General features: G+C 37.2%; 1 protein-coding gene across 2 annotated transcripts in view; it reads left to right on the top strand.

Annotated features, from left to right (window-relative positions):
* Nucleotides 1–20,322, top strand: part of NOL10 (nucleolar protein 10) — a 52,557-nt gene that overhangs the window by 20,378 nt on the left and 11,857 nt on the right. For both annotated transcript variants that reach the window (XM_069011591.1, XM_069011593.1), the window contains exons 14-17: nt 17,442–17,568; nt 18,553–18,632; nt 18,803–18,901; nt 19,497–19,586. In XM_069011591.1, the coding sequence (XP_068867692.1) occupies nt 17,442–17,568; nt 18,553–18,632; nt 18,803–18,901; nt 19,497–19,586 (396 nt within the window). The remainder of the gene's footprint in view (nt 1–17,441; nt 17,569–18,552; nt 18,633–18,802; nt 18,902–19,496; nt 19,587–20,322) is intronic.

Here is a 20,322-nt window from a genome sequence, read left to right as displayed (position 1 = left end):
GTTGCTTATGCTCAATGCCCTTCTGCAATTGCAGCTTTTCACCGGTGTAGCAGGTTGGGTTTGTAACCAGGCAGAAACACCAATTTAGTGTAGAGGTTTGGTCCAAAATACTCATTACTGTTTGCCTTCTGTGAGATAAGAATTAGGAGAAATGCAAAGCAGGCACCAACCTTAAAAGAATATAAAGAAGTTTATTAACAGACCTAAAAGAAGGAAAAAAAAAAATCATACCACACCTTCAGAACTCTTCTTCTACCCCCACCTTTCTCCCTTCTCCAAGTGACAATGTAAAAAGACAGCCCTTGAGATGTTCAGTCTGTTTACCACTTCCATAGTAACCTTGTTCAGTCCATGTAGGAAGAGGAGCCTCTCTTGCTCATGCTATGAACACATTATCACAACGAGAGAGCCGCCCACTTCCAAATAACTTTGTTCAGTCCATTTAGGAAGAGGAGTCTCTCTGCTTGTATGTGAGTCCCTTCCCCCAACTTGCAGCTTTTCCCACAGCTGCTTTCGAGGGTCCACTCTTGAAGTTTATTGGGGTACAATTTTAAGGTTGAGCCATTTAGAAACAAAAGTTCTCTTCACCCTTCTGGGAGCATTTCATCTCTAAGAACAGAGGCCCTTCTCCTTCCCTGGGAGCAAAGGGTCCTCCCTCCTCATCTTCATCTTTAGGACTATCTCTGGGAACATCTCCAGGAACTGAGGTTTTCTCCTTTCCCATTTGGAGCAAAAGTCCTCATCGCTTCCATCTCTCCCTGTTCAAATTTCTCATGAAATTACAGCTGCTTCAGCATCTGCTTATCTCAGCATAGGTGCTTTTGCTCTCAAGTACAAGTTGAACACTCCACCCCCCATATCTTCATGAAATCACAATGGATACTCTGATATATCATAGCTTTACAACAGAATTTCAGCTTTAAGCATCTCCTCTTTCTCTTTCCTCAGGTTTTCAGCTCTTCACAGCACTAAAAGGGTTAATCTCACCTATGGCTTGCAGCTGGAATGTGGCTTATCGCTGTTGCTCACATGATCTCTGCGGACAGTGCAGCTTGAGCTGAATCTTGGCTGCAGTGGGGGGGGAGCTGAGCCACTCCGACTGCCCACAGCAGGGCTGTGGGGGGGTTCCACGGATGGAACAGGGCCCATTGGCTCCAGGATGGCCGTGGCCCAGGCCGGCCTGGCCTGAGCAGGGCCTGGGCCGGGCCCGCTGGCCCCCGCACGGGGCCCGCAGCCACCTGTCCCAACACTGGAAACGAGACAGAGAGGCTCTGCCTCGGAGTTTCTATTCTTATGTGTGCATCACAGAGGCGGTCACAACTTTAAGTGGCTTAAATTTTGTCCATATTCAAACTGGCCAGCTGATAGGTTCTGTCAGGTCAGGTCACAGAGGAAGCTGTAAGCACCCCTTTGCAAGAACATCCCTTCTGGGCCTATGCTTGCTAACCCATGACAACTGGGTAAGCTTTCCACTTGAAAGGCTCAACTGTAGGTTTAACTATATGTTAAATCTCTTCAGATTTGTTTTAGGGAGACTTAGCAGCAAGCCTAATGGTACAGAAAATTATGCCTGCATTTCACTCTTGGTTTAGTTTCTACAGTGCGTTATCTAGAGGTTTTTTTGTCCTGATAGAAGATAAATAGTAATGATACCTATGTAAATGTTGCATGCAGAATAGCTGACCAGACTCTAAAAATATGTACACTTCTTAATTAATTTTATTCATATCTTGGACAAACTATAATATATATTTCACTATTTTTTAAATCAGCCAAAAAGTCTTCATGTAGCTAATTGATTTTAAATTAACTTAAATTTTACTTTTTCAGTTCATTTCTGGTCATTCTCTGCTGCCATGTCCACTCTGTATGATCTTGATTTCAGGATGGAGATTTATGAGTTTATTTCTCTTTGTGGAATAGACAATATATACATGTTGTATTTGTGTGTCTAAACACAACAGTATACCCCTCTAAACAATTCTGTAGTCTGATATATTTACTTACATTATTAGATTTTTGCATTTAAAGAGATGTGGAATTTTATACATGAACTGTATAAAAACTTTATACATTTGTATAAAGGATGTTCTTCGGATGTGAATTGCCTATTTCTGTAACTCGGCTCCAACTGGCTCGCATTTTATTAATGGGCGCTTTCCATGCTTTGGGTAACAAAGGGGGACAACAAATACTTATGTATTTATGGCAAAATACTAGCTGTAGTTAAGAAGCTGAACACTTTCTTTCCATTTACCTTGTCCCTTATAAGGTTGAGAGAGTAGCTCTCCAAGCACTTTTTTTAATCTATCGCCTTTTTAAATTAATGGATTAGGGAAGACAAACTCACATATTTTCAAAATCTGATGAGTTTTTAAAACTGGAGTGTACTAGTTAGTTAATTTAAGTAATCCAGATGGAAAAAGCATTCCTTCTGTCACTAAAGGTAAGGTTCAGCTTCTGTCTGAAAATTGTGCACTGAGATATTTTTTGTGCAGGTGTGCATGATACATGAACTTGACAGCTATAGTACATTAGAGGTGCACATTCAACTTAGCCAAAAAGTTATTTCATTGTCTTGATTGTCACCAGAGATGAATGGTTTGTTAGAACTTGTTCAAGCTAGTATTACTTTGAGTATTCTTGCACATATTGTAAATCAAAATGAAAAATACTTTTTGCTCTCTCAAAAATCTCACTCTCATTGAATGCCCTGTGAGTACTGAATTCATGTTTCTGAAGTCAGACAAGTAATTTTTAGTTAAGAAATACACTCTGTATTAGATCTCAGATCATACCTAGAGAGAATATTGCAAACTTAAGTACTGACTAATACTGTCTAGAATTTTTGCAGCAGTCAGGCTATTCCAATGAAGATTAACATAAATCTTGCCCTAAACCATCATCCTTTGTCGCTATCCCTGATTTGTGGTACCTGAATCTGCCTAAACTTGTTTGGATGATACCTTTTTATGGGTTTTACATTCACGGTGACATGAGTATACAAATGGACCCAAATGATGAATGTTAAAGCATAAATCCAAATATCAGTTCTATTTTTGAAATATTGTTGTATACAAGAAAATTTAAAATGTATTTCAAAGGCTACTGCCCAGATTAAATTTGCTTTTCAAATAAGCTAAGCTTCTCCAGTTTGTGTCAGTGGCTTTGAGTTTGAAGGCTGTTTAACATACCTTAAATACTGTCAGTACTGTTTTAGTTGACAATCTGTAGTTCATTTCAAAACATGTAATTCTTACTTTAGACAATAGGAAAGTTAAATGTAGCGAGAAGAAGTTACTTTGAAATAGAGACAGAAATCTCCCACTCTGGTCTGACTTTTTTACCCTGTCTGCCTTTTTACAAGCAAGACTGAAGGGGCTGGCACAGACAATGCTGTATAATTGAAGGGTGTTTTACTGCATTTCCTAAAAATCAAGTATGTAGCTCACTAAATCTGTTTTTGTTGGCTGTTTTGTTTATTTTTTAATCTACCTTTTAAATGAAGAAAATATAAAATGGAGGACTTGTGTCAGCCTTAAAGTGCTCCAGGGCATTTTTTATTAAGAAAAACGTAATGTTATTAACACATTCATGTTACAGTTTTATTCCTTGATCTTCCAGGCTAGTTATTTGAGCTCAGAGTTGCACACCTGTCCTTTGGTTTCTGTGTCAGTACATGATTAATGCATGGATTTTTTTCATCCTTGAAAGACTTATTAATTTCCTCGCACAGGCAAAGATAAGTTTAGTTACATGGGCCTTTGGAGCAAAACTTTGAAGAACTGTATTACCTGATCTCTTTTCATGGTTTCATTTTCTGTCTTTTTCTAAGAACGAGGATTCACAGTTTTTATAATGAATAACTAATTTTCTCTTTGTTTGTTTACTTTAAGGTAGACTTGAATACTACTAGAAATGTGTCCTTTGAGATGTTGACAGGAACTGAGTTATAAGTCTTGCTGAATTCTGTAACAGAATAAATGCCTGGGGGAAATGCTACTAACTGTAAAGGACAGTTATGTAAATAAAATCCATTCAATTGCCCATGCCCCTCATTGGCCCGTAGTGCTAGCAATTATTCTCTTGTTTTAAATGCTCATTGGAACAGCTATATGAAATTGCCATGGCTATGATCAAGGAGGATACTTAAAATCCCAAATGTATGGTGCTGTGCTCTTTGTAAGGAAAAAAAATTCACAGCAGTGGGAGTCTTGCAGAGCAGGAGTGTGTATATTCATGGATGGGTGCAGACAGACCCAGCATCCTCTGTCCGTGATTGGAGTTGGCCAGACAGTGCAGGACTGTGCCCAACCCAGCATACCCAGCATCTCAGCAGGTTTTATTAGTGTGGGCACAGTGCTGTGCTAACACAGCTACATGACTGCTGAACTGGAGCTGGCTTCTGTCCGGCCAGCTTGGAATGTGCTCCGACTGAGCTCATGTCTGACTGAATTATCTGTGTACGTGTGCCCGTTCTCTCCATTGTTAATGCCAAAGCTAAATTTCCATTTCAAACCCAAAAAATGACTCTCTTGAACTTCAGGATTATAAAAGATTTGACAGCATGTATCATAATATTGCCTGTAAATGAAATGGCACGCATCAGGATAGGTATGACAGTTGAGACTAGGAATGTCTGAGAACACTGCATTTCTTATAAAAAAGTAAAAAATCACTGCAGTTTTTTCTTTTGTGTGAAAAGCTGTAAGTAGAGGAAATACAAGGTGATTTTTTTCTTTTCTAGAAAGGACAGACAGGTTTGCGTTTAAATGGCAAGGTACCTCATATAAGTACACAGTGCAGAGTGAGCAAAAACCAAATTGACCGTTGAAATGAAATGTTTGTGTTACATAGGTAACATCTTGAGTGGCTTAGCTTGGAGACTTTGTTTTTGTTTTATTTTGTTGGGCTTTAATGAGGGCAAGTGCCTCTGACTGGAAGTGGGCTGTTTGCCACTAGTTTAATAGCTAACTTGCAGTTTATGCAAACATTTGGAACCTGCTTCTTGCCAGCTGGCTTCCTGGTACATCACTTTGATGTGTGCCTCGGGAAGGTTGAAATGAAAGTTGTGTGTGCCTTGGGATAGTTTTTAGACTACTGACTCAGAAACATAAGTTGAGTCGATAGTGCAACCAGGTCCTGGCCAAAGAAGTGAAGAGAGGCAGAAGTTCCACTGACACATGGTGGTCCACTGGCCTGGGATCTAAGATGAGTCAGATTCTCTTTAAGTTTAATTGAGGCTGTCATGTTCCCTGACATACAACGTTGTCTTTGCAGGTTGTACAGAAAACCCCTTACATGTCAGCTCCTGTGTGCTCTGGGCGGAGAACAAGGGGCATAGATGTTACTCTCAGTGTTTACTTCTGGTTACACGAACCCGTCTGATCTTAGCACAGATGTTGCAAATCAGTCCTGTCTCATTTATTGGACTTGAAACTTTGGGCTACACATACATACTGAAACTGAAACTTGCTCTATTCATTAGACTGTTAAAAGAAGAGAGCAATTAAGACTGTAATTAATTGAGTGTAATATTCAGTGTTCTGGATTTTTTTTTATTTTCCTGCAGTCTTGGCAGGACACTCCCTGTTGAGGCTGGAAGCAATGTACTTTTGGTGTAGTGAAGATATTAAGCTCTTTGAGAAAATATAAATCCTGGAGCACCTCTGGCTTCTTTTCAGGTAGTTTTGGAGCACTCTCCTAGTTCAGGGCTGTTGGAGTTATAAACTGGAAATATTTCAAGAGCAGGTATTTCTTGCCTACTCAATGATTCCGTTTCTCCAGGAGGATAAGGGTTCTGGTTTCTAATGCAATACCTACTTTGGACATGTGGCTCTCCTTATTGCTAGAAATATTGTGAATTTTGCCCTCTTAAAATTGGGTGGCTTTTCAGCTAAACCAACCATTGCTGATACTTCTTGCCTTTCATACATTCTTTAACTAATTTTGTTTTCAGTTTTTTTAGACACTCCTCTAGCCTGGTTTAATTACTGTTTATCAGCATCTTTTTGTTTTGAATATTCCTCAAAAATGCTTCTCCTTAAAAAAAAATTCCTTCGATTTAGATAAAGAAAGTCTTAGAAAACCTTAGAAAAACTGGCTTTCCTTAGTCATTAACCCTGAAATAACATAATCACTGATTAAGGCAACATCCTATTAGCTTACATGTTTTCATTTAATGCTCTGGATATTTGGTGAAACATCTGTAGAGGGACCTTGTACTGAAGGAAAAACACGTGAAAGCAGTTTTTTAATACCTTAGTTCATCCCCTTTATTTCTTTCTGGGTATTGTTTGGAGTAGTTCTAGAATGTAAATTAGGGATGAACATGCTTTGATCTTACGCATCCAGATGAGCTGCTTCTAAATGGCTGAATTGACCAGAGTTGTGTTCACTTCACTCACAGACAGAAAAAGCATTTATCTGAAATAGGTAGGTATTTTCTGTCAGTCTGGTGACAGAGTGCTCTCAGCAGTTCTATACAAGATGTTATGACCATCAGATACCGGTCTTTATAGTCTGTGATTTTTCACTTAAAAAGGTGTGGGAGGTTTCTCCTGTATTACACTCTCCACACTTACCTCTATGGTTATAGTTATATGGTTACTTACCTATATGGTTATATATATGGTTCATAATTTTATGGCTCTAAGACTTACATTCTCATCCATTTGGGATCTACTGATTGGTTCTTTTCTCTCTTGGGTCTTTATATGGTGGGAACACAAACCTACCTGTCCACACCTTGTACTTCATGCCTTTAGGGACAGTGTTTTGTATAGTCAGCTGTCATTCAAATAGTTTGTGGGTGCTGTTAGAGTTACAGTGAGATCTTATGTACAGATTTTTGGCTTCTGTGTGGTAAAAACTATGAATCATTGACGCAGTTCTTTTTATATTTGTGTCTGGCATTTTGACACTAAGAGAACAGATTAGCAGTAGAGAGTAAGATCTTGATTTCTTTTAGAATGTTTCCATGCCTTCTGATTAGCAGTATTAGGTCATTCTGCGTAGTGGTGCCTAAAATGTTGTCTTGAAGATCATATGATGAGGCTGTGGGTTTTAGAAGACAGTTATTCATCTTGTTTAATACAGCCCTTCTCTACCATGTTTTTGGTAAAGTGGAAAGCAACCATGAAACTGGCTTGTGCTAAGAGATTTTTTCTATCTTGAAACAGTATATAATGTAGAAAAACATTTCATAGTCTGAGAAAAAAAAATTGTAAAATAAAATGGTTGTTATAGAATGGAAAATGTTGGTCTTAATCTTAGTTTGTTTATTTTGAGAACTGTGACATGACTGGAAAAAAGGGTTGTTATGAAGTAGTGTATTACAGTTGAGCTTTGAGGCTGCAAAGTGTCAAAAGAAGAAACTTTCCATTAATAAAAAGATACTAGAGTGCATCTTTGGCCTTTAAACTGAGTTTTGATATATCAATCTTGTAAAATTGTGTTTTCCATCCATAACAGTCTAATCCTTTACACAAAAAAAAGTGCCTGGTGAATGATGCATTACCTATCTCACAGTATTTATAAGCATAGGAAAAAAGTTGTTTATCTTAACAAGCAGAAATGTGAGCTTCCTACTTTTAACCTAAACACTTTCAAGCTGAAAAATAACACACTGGGCTTATTCCCAACAAAGGATATCCTCCATTTCCCATGTGCTGGCTGAGAGACACGCTACCACTTATCACACGTATGTAGAAGGAAAACACCAATGTGTGATAATCAGGAAACAATTTCTGATATGCCTGTAAAACTTGTTTTAGATGTTTTTTGGTGCTGATGATGTAGTAGTTCGACATCATGTGTAGATTATGAAGGGGTATGAACCCTGCTTAGAGCTGTTGTGGCTGTTGGTGTACGAGGCAGAACTTCTTCAGTATTTTTGAGCAGACAGCAGCATGCTGACTGTAAAGTTATACTTCCTTATAGTTTACATCAAACCCTTCATAGAGCACAGGAGAAAATTCTTAAAAGCAAAAGTTGTATGCAATTATACCAGGTGATTGCTCTGACCATTGATACAAGAATCATATATTTTTAGTGTTGTGACTGTTTCTCAAGCAGTTGGTAGCAATGGACCTTCTGTTCTTGAGTTCTTGTTTTAAGAAACAGGTTTTGAGGAGGGGGTGTGCTTCCCTTTTTTAAGTCTTGAGTATCTGAAAGATATTTTTTATTTCTTAACTTGCACTTGTTCTTTCCTTTTGGCCATCTATTCTTCATTTCTGAAAATTTAGAGATGCAGTTGCCTAGCTTCAGTCAGTGAAGAGAGAAGCAGTCACAGATAATGAAAATATGTAATTGCTGAAAGGAAGTTTTGTACTGTGCTACATGTCTATCAGCATGTAATAAGAATTAGAGTGTTTTAGGTTTTGGATCAGAAAACAAAGCATGTGAGATTTTTGTCCATGTAGTAATTTCAACTAAGTCTTTATTTCATTGCACTTGAAAGTACAGGGTAACTGTATTGTCTTCTGCGCTGCACTCAGTATTGAACCATGTGTTGTGAGTTATGACTATTTTATGCAGAAATAGTAAAAGTTATGAAGACCTAGGATTTCTATTACAGAAAACCTTAGAAGTAAATAAAACTATCACATATGTGTAAGCTTTTGAATATTTATTTGAAAGGTACTTTCTACTTAAGATTATTTCCTGAGTTATACAAAATTTCTTTAGCATTATCCTCTGCAAAGAAGTTGGTTTATTCTGAGCTTATCTTCAGTATCTCTCTGGAGGAGCTGCACATTCCCAACAGGTAGTTGCTTTTCCTTCCCTTTGTGTTGTCTGGCAATACTTGAATAAACTCACGGAGAAGTCTTCCTCCCAGTTTTGCAAAAAGCAATTAAGCTGCAGTGGTAGGGAGTTATTAGAAACTCACACATTCCTAGATTTCCAGTAGTTTGTTAGTCATATAAGGTAGACAAAGAGCTGGATTTGCCAGTACCTTTACATCTCTAGCATTCCTTGAATTTCCCTAAAATACAGATCATCCTCCAGTATGTTTTGTTTTAATGACTGTAAAGATACTTATGCTGTAACATTCCTTGGCATCTGGTGTGTACTGTAAGAACTCTGTTGTTCCCAGCCACTTAAAAGCACGAGAGGCAAGATCCTGCACAGTGTGACAGGTGAGGAATTTTCCTGTCCCGTCAAGAGAAACTGAGAAGGGGACTGCTGGGACTTTGCGTTTCTATTTCATTCATTTGGTGTTTCTTGTTAATTTAGATTGCCATCAGAGGCTATTGCATACATACTAAAATCAATGCATGTGTTGCTGTCATCTGTGTTAGTAGCGGGAGTTTTGACCATTGATGGCCTATGCCCTTAGTATTGCAAGAAGTATCATTATGTATTGAGAAACAGATTTCTGAACATGTTGCAACAGGTAAAAGCTGTGTAGAAGTTCTTTCCTTGTTTAAAATGAAGGCCAAGACAGTTATGCAGTTTCCCACCTACCATTCCCTTGTCTGCCTCTCCTGTCACAATTGTAAATGCAAGGGAAGAACTTTGCGAGTAATTTATTCTTTCTAATGTATCCTGATAGGGTGGAGTTTTTGTTAGACCATGTAAACTATGAAGGTGGTGTCATTTGTGAGGGAGATTGTGCTGGTTCAGTGACTCTTAGTCACTGAATAGTAAATTGACTTCATGAAGGTTCTAATGAGTACCAGAAGCTATGCGAAAGAATTGGTAAGAGCACTTAGTCAAATGTGATGGGGAATGGAAGGTGTAGATGGCCAAAGTATAATGTGGTTCCTGACTTACTGTCAGCAAGGCATGAGCTCAGCTGAGCATACCTGATCTGCATCTTTTTTTTTTTTCATGGATAAAGAAAGACCATCCGCAGATGGCCATAGGTAAATAAAACCTGTGAAGTGAGTCCCTGCTGAACTTACTGCACAGTATTAAGGCAATTTACCTATTTGCCTCTGTTTTTACAGCAGATATGCTATAGATGCTGCTGTATTAGAATAAGGACAGACTTTTGGTAACTTTTGGTTTATTTTCAGCTAATAGTTTTGGGAAGGTGCTTGAAGCAGGTCATGGTTGTAACACACTCTTTGAGAAGCCACTCTGCTTTTGCCTTTTGAGCTTCATTTGATTAGTTGACTTCATGTGGAAGTAATATGCTCTGGTACTTCAAGTTTCAGTGTATCTTTCTGATTTCAACATTGTCTCAACATTTAAAAAATGTAGGGAGTCTGATAAATAAAAGATCCATAGCAGTACTGATGAAGTGTTTGTTTTATGTATGTCAGAACATGATAGGGATATTGGTGCAAACATCAGACTCTACTCTTAATGCTGTGGCTGGTAAGTCACAGATGACTTGAGAAGTGTCCCGTTTTTGTTCTGTTGTGTGAAGAAAAGAGTATTCTGACAATTTCATTTACAATTTTAAGGAGTAACTTTATTTGCTTGAGGGCGTCTTTTCCCAGCATTATGAGCAACTGGACCATTGTCTCCTTCAAAAGATGAGGCTTCACCAAGGACACTCAAAAGTGAGAGCACACCCATGACTGGTTAACTGACTGCAATACTTGTCAGACCAGAGAATATGAGATTTAAAAAAAAACCCAAACCATCATTACATAGCCGAACTGCTCAGAATTATAAAAATAAGTACTTACTATCTGATAACTACCAGGGTGGAAAGATTTAGTTTCTCATTCCTAGAAGATGTGTGCAAGTTCCTGCAGCAGTTTTTGTTTAACACTGGGAAGATCTTGAAAGCAATGTTTCCTTTAACATGTTCTCTAAGGAGTAAAACCTCCAAATAGTTGATTTGGCAGCTTCCATAGCATAGTGAAAGGTAGGAAAACCAACTATTCAACCTCTCTGATTAATGAATTTGCCAAAAATGTCTGGATGTGCTGGAGTTAGGATGAGAGAAAGAGCCAATTCATTGTTTAATTCAGTGAAATTTATGAGTGCGTGGGCTTAAAACCAACTGCAGTGCTGTTGTCAGTAGTATGCCAGAAAGGTGCTATTCAGTCTCTCATCATCATGTCTGTAGTCCACTGAGCTACTTGATACCTTTAAAAGCACCAAATCTACACCATATGATGTAGAGTGAATGAAAGCATGAAATTATGAAGAATATATGGGAGATTTGTTTGGAGTTTATTCCCCAAACCAATTAATTTAGAGAATCAAAGAATTTTATTCAGTCCAATCAATAGAATTACTCAAGAGATTAACAGGGCATATTTGGAGTTGATCATAGAGCATTCATAGGAAGAAAGAAGATTACAAAAGAATGGCAGAATTCAAAATGACAAATTGTTTGGAGCACATTGGTTGCTAAGGGAAACGCTGTGTATGGAAACGTAGTTGATAGAAACATAACAAGATCACGTGATCCCACGGCTCCTTCCTAACACGAGCTGATCTCTTGAGCTGGCTATGATTGAAGGCCAAAAGCATAGTAACAAGAACAGAGAGCTGCAGATTTTCATATCTACAAGCTAGAAATAATCCATCTGGGTTTTTAGAGTTAGCAATTACAATTGATTTAATGTTAACTGTTAACAAGGTGCAGCAAGGTGTTCTTCTCTTGACTTTTCAATGCATCTAGATGGAAACTTTTCAAAGTTTATTCCATATGGAGATCTGTCTAATTCTTAAAATTAGAGAACAAAACATTGAAAACAATACACTTAAAATGAATAGTAATTAATATTTCATGTAATTGCATTAATTAAACTTGGCTATACAATTAGGGAGCTAATTACGTTTAAAATGCAATTGTACATTTCAATCACTGCCCACACCCTGGGGATCACTATTTTTTTTACCGCCCTCATTAGACCTTCTGTAATCTCTTCCTCCTGTTAAATGGTGTGATAGAAGCTGAGAATATGCATGCATAGATGTGCATCTGCTTTCTCCAGCAAATATATCCTGTTAAAGGTTTTAAGTGCTTTATCTTGTGCCATTTCATTAAAAACAAACAAAATTAAGATTTTATTGTTATTATTTGTCTTCTCCAAAGAATTATTTTTGTCTCCTATAGGTAAATATGTATGTGAAGTCATCAAATCAGATACATAACATATATTTCATTTCAAGAAATAATAGTCTAGAAAATAATGTCTGTTGAAGTGCTTTAAGTTTCATTTTTGGTTTTGTTTTTTAATGGGAATGGTGGAATGGAGGAGCCTTCTTGGATTGTGAAGTCAAGTCCCATTTTGTATAATCTTTTCCTTAAATATTTCAGATTTCATCTGAAAACTAGTTGTTAGTTGTTCCCCACTATCTCTACTTAAAAGGCTGTTAAGAGTCACACTCCGCTGGCGCTTAGGTCAGCTCTAGTTTACAGTGTCTCTGTGATGTATTTATTCCTGTGCAAGCATTACTGTTTCAGAAATCCTCCTTGCTGCCTTTCACAGTCCTTGCTACAGTTCACATTCACATATACTGGAGTTGTACAAAATGTCTCCACCAACTCATTAATAATTTTTCACAATGCACTGTACATAGAGATCTGATGAAGACCTGAAAAATATGCTATTTTCATTGTAATCACCATTATTCAAAGAATATGGCAGTGAATTATTAAGTTAGTACAGTTTTGCTCCTTAGTAATGGTCTTAGTCAAAATGCATAGACGGTACCACAACACACAACTGGAAGATTTTTGACAGAAGGTTTTACTTTGAAAATAAAAAAGAACTGTGATAGGATACATTTTCTTGCTCTTTTGTTACTAACTGTATCACTATGGTGTGGCATGATATGGCCTTACAGTGTTAATTTTTGTGAAACTGAAGTTTCTGTGAATGTGTTGCTGTCTCGTGCAGATAACAGCAGATAACACCTCTGCTTTCCAAAGCCTCTTGAACTGTGTGCTTGAATGATGTCCACATACATTAAGTTAGTCTTCTAGAGGGAATTCAGTCAGTCTAAACTTTCCAAACTCTAGTGAATGATTTTCAAATCAGATTAATTCCGTCTGTGAACATTTTGCGTATTTTTGATGGCAAAATACATCAGTGAAGATTGGGAGGGGTTTTTGCTATTTGAGTCTTACTACGTTTTGACTTCTTGTTTACTGCTAAAAGAGTTTATCACTGCTTTGTATGAAATCTTCCAGGAAGTTATTGTTTAACATACAGAAAAACAGATTTTGGAACCAGTTGTTCAGTCACTTCTGTAGAATTGGTCTCAGAAACCTAACAGATACTTAACAATACTTGTCTGGATGTGCATTCAAAGTAGTTTAATTTAAATCTCTTGACATCTGACTGTGGAAGCTTCTACACATCCTGGGCTTCTTTTAAGTTGTTGAACATGTTTAATACTAGTTAGGATTCGGGCAGTTTTTCTGTGGCTCTAAGGGCTCTGCAGAGCTGGCTGTCAAACTGTTGAGTGGCGTTTAAAAGTGTACAAGTGCTGTCCGGTGTTCCAAATTGAAGATAAGGAATATCTGTTGTGGGCTGGGAATAATACCTATGCTGTCCTAGAGTTCATTAATTTTAGGAGAATTACAGACCAATGACAGGATTATATTTTCTACAGAAATGCTCAGGAATTAGGCATGGCCATAAGAACATTGCTGTACCATGTAAGACTTCTGATGCTACAAGACTATGAAGTCAAGCATCTTGTAGGATAGAATACAAAGAACTGTGATGTTTGAAGTTATTTTAAAATATTTAAAAAACATTTTTCTGTGAACATTTTTCTCTTCTGTTTCTAGAACAGTTTGATCTTAGACTTGTTTTCTCTGCTCAGTTGCATGCTAGACCACTCATCATATGTTGTGTTTTCTGTGTGTAAAGTTAAGAAATATTCTAATGTGTATAAGAAAAATTTGATATTAGGTGGCACAGTACTAATAATTATTAAGTCCACGCTTTTACCTCCTGTGGCTCAGAACAAGGTAAAAGGTAATAGTGAGGTGTCTGCATTACTGGTGTATCGTAGTGGTAAGTTTTGCTGTGGGGAGGAGGGGATTGGTGTGACCCATCTGTCATTCTGCCTTGCAGTGTGGTGGTGGGACACTGTGGGACAGCTGTGCTTTGGTCACCTCATGGGTGCTGTTTCCAGTTGGTGAAGGAGGAAGGCACTGGGAGGGGAGCAGAGCACAGAGCACCCCCCACTTGCTGCCAGCTGGGCCCTGCTGGTGGGTGAGGCTCCTCTGTTCATGGGCAAAAACATTTTCAAAGCAATCTTACTGACTTCAGCAGAAATTGGCAGAAATTGTCTCAAGAAGGGGTTATCCTACAGAAAGCAGAATACTAATGAAAAAAGCAAAAGATACTTATTTGATCACTGTTGGTTCTTATGTCTAGTTTTCCTGTCCTAAAAAGAATTTGGATAAAATCTGAGCCTAGATGTGCACTCATTTAATAATGATTTTTCCATTGGCTGAGTGCAACTTTTCTAAAACTTGCGGAGAAATCTATTTTGTATATCATAAATATTGTCAAAATTCTATCTGTCACTTAAGTTACATGCAATTACCTACCTCATAACATTTTCTTACTCTTGCTGTGAATTTCAGTGCATTTTTCTCCGTTAGGTGTGGTATATTTGTACCTCTCCAATCCAAATTGGCAAGTATATTGATTGACCTACACAAACTCCAAAGCTTTGTTTTGTTATGGTGGCTTTAACAGGGACTGCAGGCCAGGCTGAGGTGGTGCCAGTGCTGGATGACAGCAGCTCCAAGCGGTCCCACTTGTGTTGGAAGTGGCCACTATATGGAAACACATGAACTGGGGGAAGACAGGCCAGTTTCACTTCTCCCACCTTGTCCCTGGAGGCCCAGTGCAGACCAACCCTCTCAATTGTTGCTTTTGTACCTGGGCACAGACACGGTGGAACCTTGGAGCCTGCCATTCTGGAGTGCTTTCAGCATCATCCTGGGATGGCTGTTGCTTGACAGTGGAACATTAAATTCTGCAGTTAAAAATGCAATAGCAGTTACATTCTGTGAAGGATTACTATTGCGAAAGAAGGGCATTTCTTGTTTATGTTTTTATGATTGTGGCTGATATTTGCCTTTTCTATTTTTAAATTTCTTCCTAAGCTTTAAAAAATGTTTCATATTAATGCACAAAGCAGAGCTCCTAAGATGTCCTAGAATAGGTAGGCAAGTGGTTTTAGTGAGGTGGAAGAGGGGGAAATAAGGTAATAAAATGTACACAGACATTTCTGTAGGGTTTTCCTTTCTGTTTTTTCACAGTTTACATGTGAAATTTGAATAATGGCTGGACTTTCTATTTTTTCCTGGTATTCTGCCACTGCTTTTTTCCATCAATTATCTCATTTCCCCCACTTCGTTTTCTGTGATCTGATCATCCAACTCACTCCAGAGATTATAATGAATAATCATGTTATGTGTTTCATGGCACAGATTACACCCATGAAAGGTTTTACTCTCAGTATCAGGTTTTGAATATAGGAATACTTGGAACTGTGAGTGGCGCTACAGCTGAAGAGTAGATAAACAGTTTTCCCTTATTTGTGAGACTTTTGCTTTAGTTACTCTTCAAAGATTTATCCCAATCAAGATCCCATTCGGGGATTGCCCTAAGTGGTTGTAGGGGCCTGGTTTCTTTGTGCTTTGTAGGGCTTGAGCAGATGAAAAACTTTATTGAAGTGATAGAGGTCTTCACTGATGTGTCAGCAAGATAAAATGAAGGGGAACTTTTTATTTAATGGGAATGGATGTGAGTCAAGGATTCTCTAATTTCTAATAATCTTAGGAGAGAACGTTGTCCTTAAATTTTATTACAAGAGATGTTTTGTTTAGATAGTAAGTAGCTTGCGGGTTTTTTTAATAAGAAGGACAAACTGCTTCATCTGAAACAAAATTATAGTAAACTTAAGGTTCTTCCACACCAGTCATGCTTTGATCATCTGGTAATGAGGCACAGATAACTGATTCCTCAAGTGGCATGCAGACATTCAATAGATCTAGCCTGCTTCCTTTTTAATATAAAAGCTTGGCATTTAAATAAGTGGGTTTGGGGGAAGTAAATTAAAAAATTAAAATCTGGATGGAGACAAAAGCTTCTGGAATGTTAGCAAGAAATCAGTCTGAATGTTATATATGTCATTTATTCCTGGAGCAGACATGGGGAAAACATAGGTAAAGTGTTTCTTGTTAGTGACATCTTGGGTATTTCCTTGGAAGCTTTTGGTAATTGGAATGAAATATACAGCATGGTAAAAAAGGTGCACTTTTTCATTTGGCATGGAATAGTTCTCAGCTAGGGCTGAAATCTTAGGAAGATAATTCATATTTAATACAGAGAGAATAGTGGGCTAGAATAAAATATTCTCTGGAGTGTTACAGGCAAGAATATGTTAGATAGAATATTATGGTCTAGAACACAGTTTTACAGGTTTTTTTGTGTGTAGTTGTCTTCAAAAGAAGACTTTTGAATTAGAAGAAACACTTAAATGAATGACATTATCTCATACTGTTATCATATGATCATGTTAAAACAAACTATGTATATTTTAAATAAATAAATCACTTGTAGTTGTTTCCATAATTGAATAGGATCTTAAAATGTTGTTGTATCACAAGCATTCCTATGGTTGACTGCAGTGTGGTTAACATGAATTTTCAGCAAATAAATCAGAAACCTCGTTAAAAGTCCCACTATAGGATTTAACTGGTCACTTAGCATTCTAAAATGTCATCTGATTTACTTGAGAGAGAGAAATGTAGTGTTAGATTTTTCCATGCAGCTAACTCACTTACTAAAATAAGACTGCTGGAACAGCTGAGTGTGACTGCATGAGTCAAGATGGAGAGGAATTTCAATCAGAACAGCGGGAGGGAAAAGTGAAGGGAGCTGATTTTTAACTTGGGAAGTTGGAGGAAGCTTATATGGAAAAATACATTGATAGTGTTACCTAATATTGTGCAAATAAATCCTTTGCCTCTTGGAAATATGCAAGTATTGTTAATATTTCCCATTATCTGCTCATACAGTTTGGGTTTATCCTTGAATAAAATACGTGAAATATATCTGTGGTGTTTTAATTAAAATAAATAGGGCAGAGTAGGATTTAACATGATTGCATAGTGAACCTAATGAGTCCAAGATCCAGCAGCACTTTAAAAATTAGTTGCTATCTAGTGCCAGTAGTTTGTAATTTCTTCTATAATGTTTGGCTCTAAGCTTTTAATAAATTAATCAGACAGGGACCACTTGAAACAGTTAAACTTGAAACCTCCAGACTGGCTGGTCTCAAATGACCTAAATTAAAACAACACTTATATAATCTATAGTACTCTTTATTGATAATGCAAGCAATAGGTTTAATTCTGTTCTCTAAGTGCTGCTCTTGAGGTCTGCAGTGGGATTAATTTGTTGTTCCACTACAGCACAGTAGCCAAGAGCCTAACTGTAGGCTTTTTCTGTAAGAAAATGCAATGTTATAACTTTCCATAATATCCACAGGTTTTAGGACCTGCCCCAAAATGGTGTTCCTTCTTGGACAACTTGACTGAAGAACTGGAAGAGAATCCAGAGAGCACAGTTTATGACGATTACAAATTTGTTACCAGAAAAGACCTTGAAAATTTAGGTAAAACAGTTGTATATGCTCTTTGGCTGACTTCTTTGTTCAGTTTTTGAACATTTACACATCTGATTTTTATAATTTCATTGTGATGTGTGAGGACTGTTATGAAATTCACTGACAGTAGTTTCCTCTTGTCTTCTTGGTTATTAATATTCCAGACTGATGGCTCTTAAGTTCTTTGGTTCCCTACCAGTTCAACACTAGACACTTGTGTTTCTCAGATTTTTATCACAAGAAGGGGATTGATATTTGCTGATATAATGTGTCTGAGAATCTGTTGTGTGTGCTTTCATATGCTACATGGAAGGCAGAGGAAGAGAAATTGGTTTAGTTTTCAAAATATTTTTGAGGTGCTCTAATAGAATTTGGAACTCGCAGCCAAAGGCTACCCTAGTTGAATGTAATAATTTTCAGAAAATACAAATCATTCTAGGGCTAATAGTTTCAAGGAATTGGAACACTGAAAATTCTATAGCAGAGAAGGCAAGCAAGCTTCTTCTGAGGCTTGCTAGTCCTTTTTCTGTCCATTACATGGTTTGATTGCAGTGTTTTGCTCCAGTTTACTTAATTTACTTCCGACTGTTTAGAGTTGGGTTTGACCCAAGGCCAAACTCTTTAGCTAAAAACATCTCTATATCACACTAAAAAGGGGATTATCACACACCTATGGACTTTCAAAAAATCCTCTGGAATTTTTTGTGAACTTCTATAGAGTATAGTGTATGTAGGCATTTTTTTAAAGTGCTCAGTAGCATGCATTATTATAAGAAAAGTGGATTTGGTTGCTCTGAAGAAGCTTAAAATTTTTTGCTGGCTAGAATGATTTTTTATTCCCAGTTTTACTTAGTCTTGATGTCATGATTGTGACTGTTAGATTGATGTTTTGCATTGGCAGTGTGTGTTTGTCTTAGGGAAGTGGACTGGCTAGCTTGGAATAGAAGTTCTTTATATATGAAAGCTCTTTGAAATTTGGAACTTTTTTCCCAGGCCTTGCTCATCTCATTGGATCATCATTGCTCAGAGCATATATGCATGGCTTCTTCATGGACATAAGACTTTATCATAAGGTAAATAAGGCTGCATCTTGTCAATTTTTATTCTTAACAATAAAATATGTGTGTTGGGGTTTTCTTTCTCTTTTTTTATTTTGTTCTGGTTTTTTTTTTTTCCATCCAGACAATGGACTGTGTCCTGTATTAATGGTATTTTCTTTTTACTCCCTCCTGCTTGTTAAAAGGCAAAAATGATGGCCAACCCCTTTGCTTATGAGGAATACAGAAGAGAGAAAATAAGACAGAAGATAGAAGAAACACGTGCACAGAGAGTTCAACTGAAGGTAAATCCTATAAACAAATAATATACTTTGGGGAAAACTATTCATAAAGAGTAATATATTCCTAAGTGTATCTTAGAGATGTAGCAACTTAGGATTTGATTCTGTTTATCATTGGACACACAAAGTAATTTATAGAACTTCTTGAATGGAAACATAAAATTCCCTTGCATGTGATTTTGAAAGGCTGATACCAAACTAAAAGAGACCTCTCATCTCATTTGCCACTTGAGCAGATAATCCACTGGTAAAACTTTACAATTTCTACTTCTGACATTAAATTACTTAAGCCATTGAAACATGATACTCTGGAAAGAGATACATGAAAATTGTATTGTGTTTATAACCAGTAGCTTTCTAGATTGGATTTGTTCAACATAAAAGGAGAAAGAGTTGCTTTTTAAGTTCTAAAGCTGATGCATTAGAAGTTAAAAATAATACACAAGTTCCTAAATCTTCTCTAAGTGCAGTTGCTTTGCTAGTACCTAGAGATATTTGGAACCAGTCAAGGAGTTTTTCTGCAATAGTAAGAATGTAAAGCATGTAGGTTGCATGTGTAAAAGGCTAATGTATTGATTAATTGCTTTCCTCTTTTTAGAAACTTCCGAAAGTTAATAAAGAACTTGCACTCAAACTGATTGAAGAAGAAGGAGAAGAGCAACAAATTAGCAAAAAACGGAAACAAAAGGTGAGCTCTTGCTTTGGTGACTTCTCTAACTGGGAGCACAGAACTAGCAATGCTTACAGGATTCATTTTTTTTGTTGTTGCTGTTTAGCCAAACAGATTCAAAATACCATTGCTTCTGTTTCTTATAAATAACTTATTCTGGTAGGTGGCTTTAAAATGCATTTGACTATAGCTGCAGCACAAAAAAGACCATATAGTAACTTGAAGCTAAAAATGGTGAAATACTGTGAAGGTGATACGGGTTTTATAGGACTCCAAAAGCTGGTTAATGCAGCCTCAATACCACAGCTGTTCGAACAAGACCTGTTGTCTACATTTGGTTTTGGTTATCTTAGTGGTGACCATGACAGAATAGAAGTTATCTGTAAAATTTAAGTTCTGTGTATGTACAGTTAAATATATTTTATAGAATAGTGAAAATGGTTTGCTTTTACACAACAGAAGTTCTTCTGGATGTTAAAAATAATCCATTTCTCTCCTAAGAGAAGTTTTAATTGAAGAAATGGGTAAATGTTTAATATTTAATAGGAGGGGAGGCTTTTTATAGGTAGCACTTCATAGGTGCTCATTCTCACAGGAGTATAGCATTCATGAAAAGCAGACATTAGCTGCATGTGTCAATGTATGTCAATAATGAGATCTTGTGTGTTAAGGTTAGTAGGAAGGATGAACTACTAAAAAGATAGGTGGTGGGGGTGAAACTTTAATGCAGACTGAAGCAAATGGTACAATGAAA

This window comes from Aphelocoma coerulescens, chromosome 3 (genome assembly GCF_041296385.1).
Source record: "Aphelocoma coerulescens isolate FSJ_1873_10779 chromosome 3, UR_Acoe_1.0, whole genome shotgun sequence".
Classification (NCBI taxonomy): domain Eukaryota; kingdom Metazoa; phylum Chordata; class Aves; order Passeriformes; family Corvidae; genus Aphelocoma; species Aphelocoma coerulescens.
Note: the sequence above shows the minus strand (reverse complement) of the source record. Positions and strands in the feature narration are given on the sequence as shown.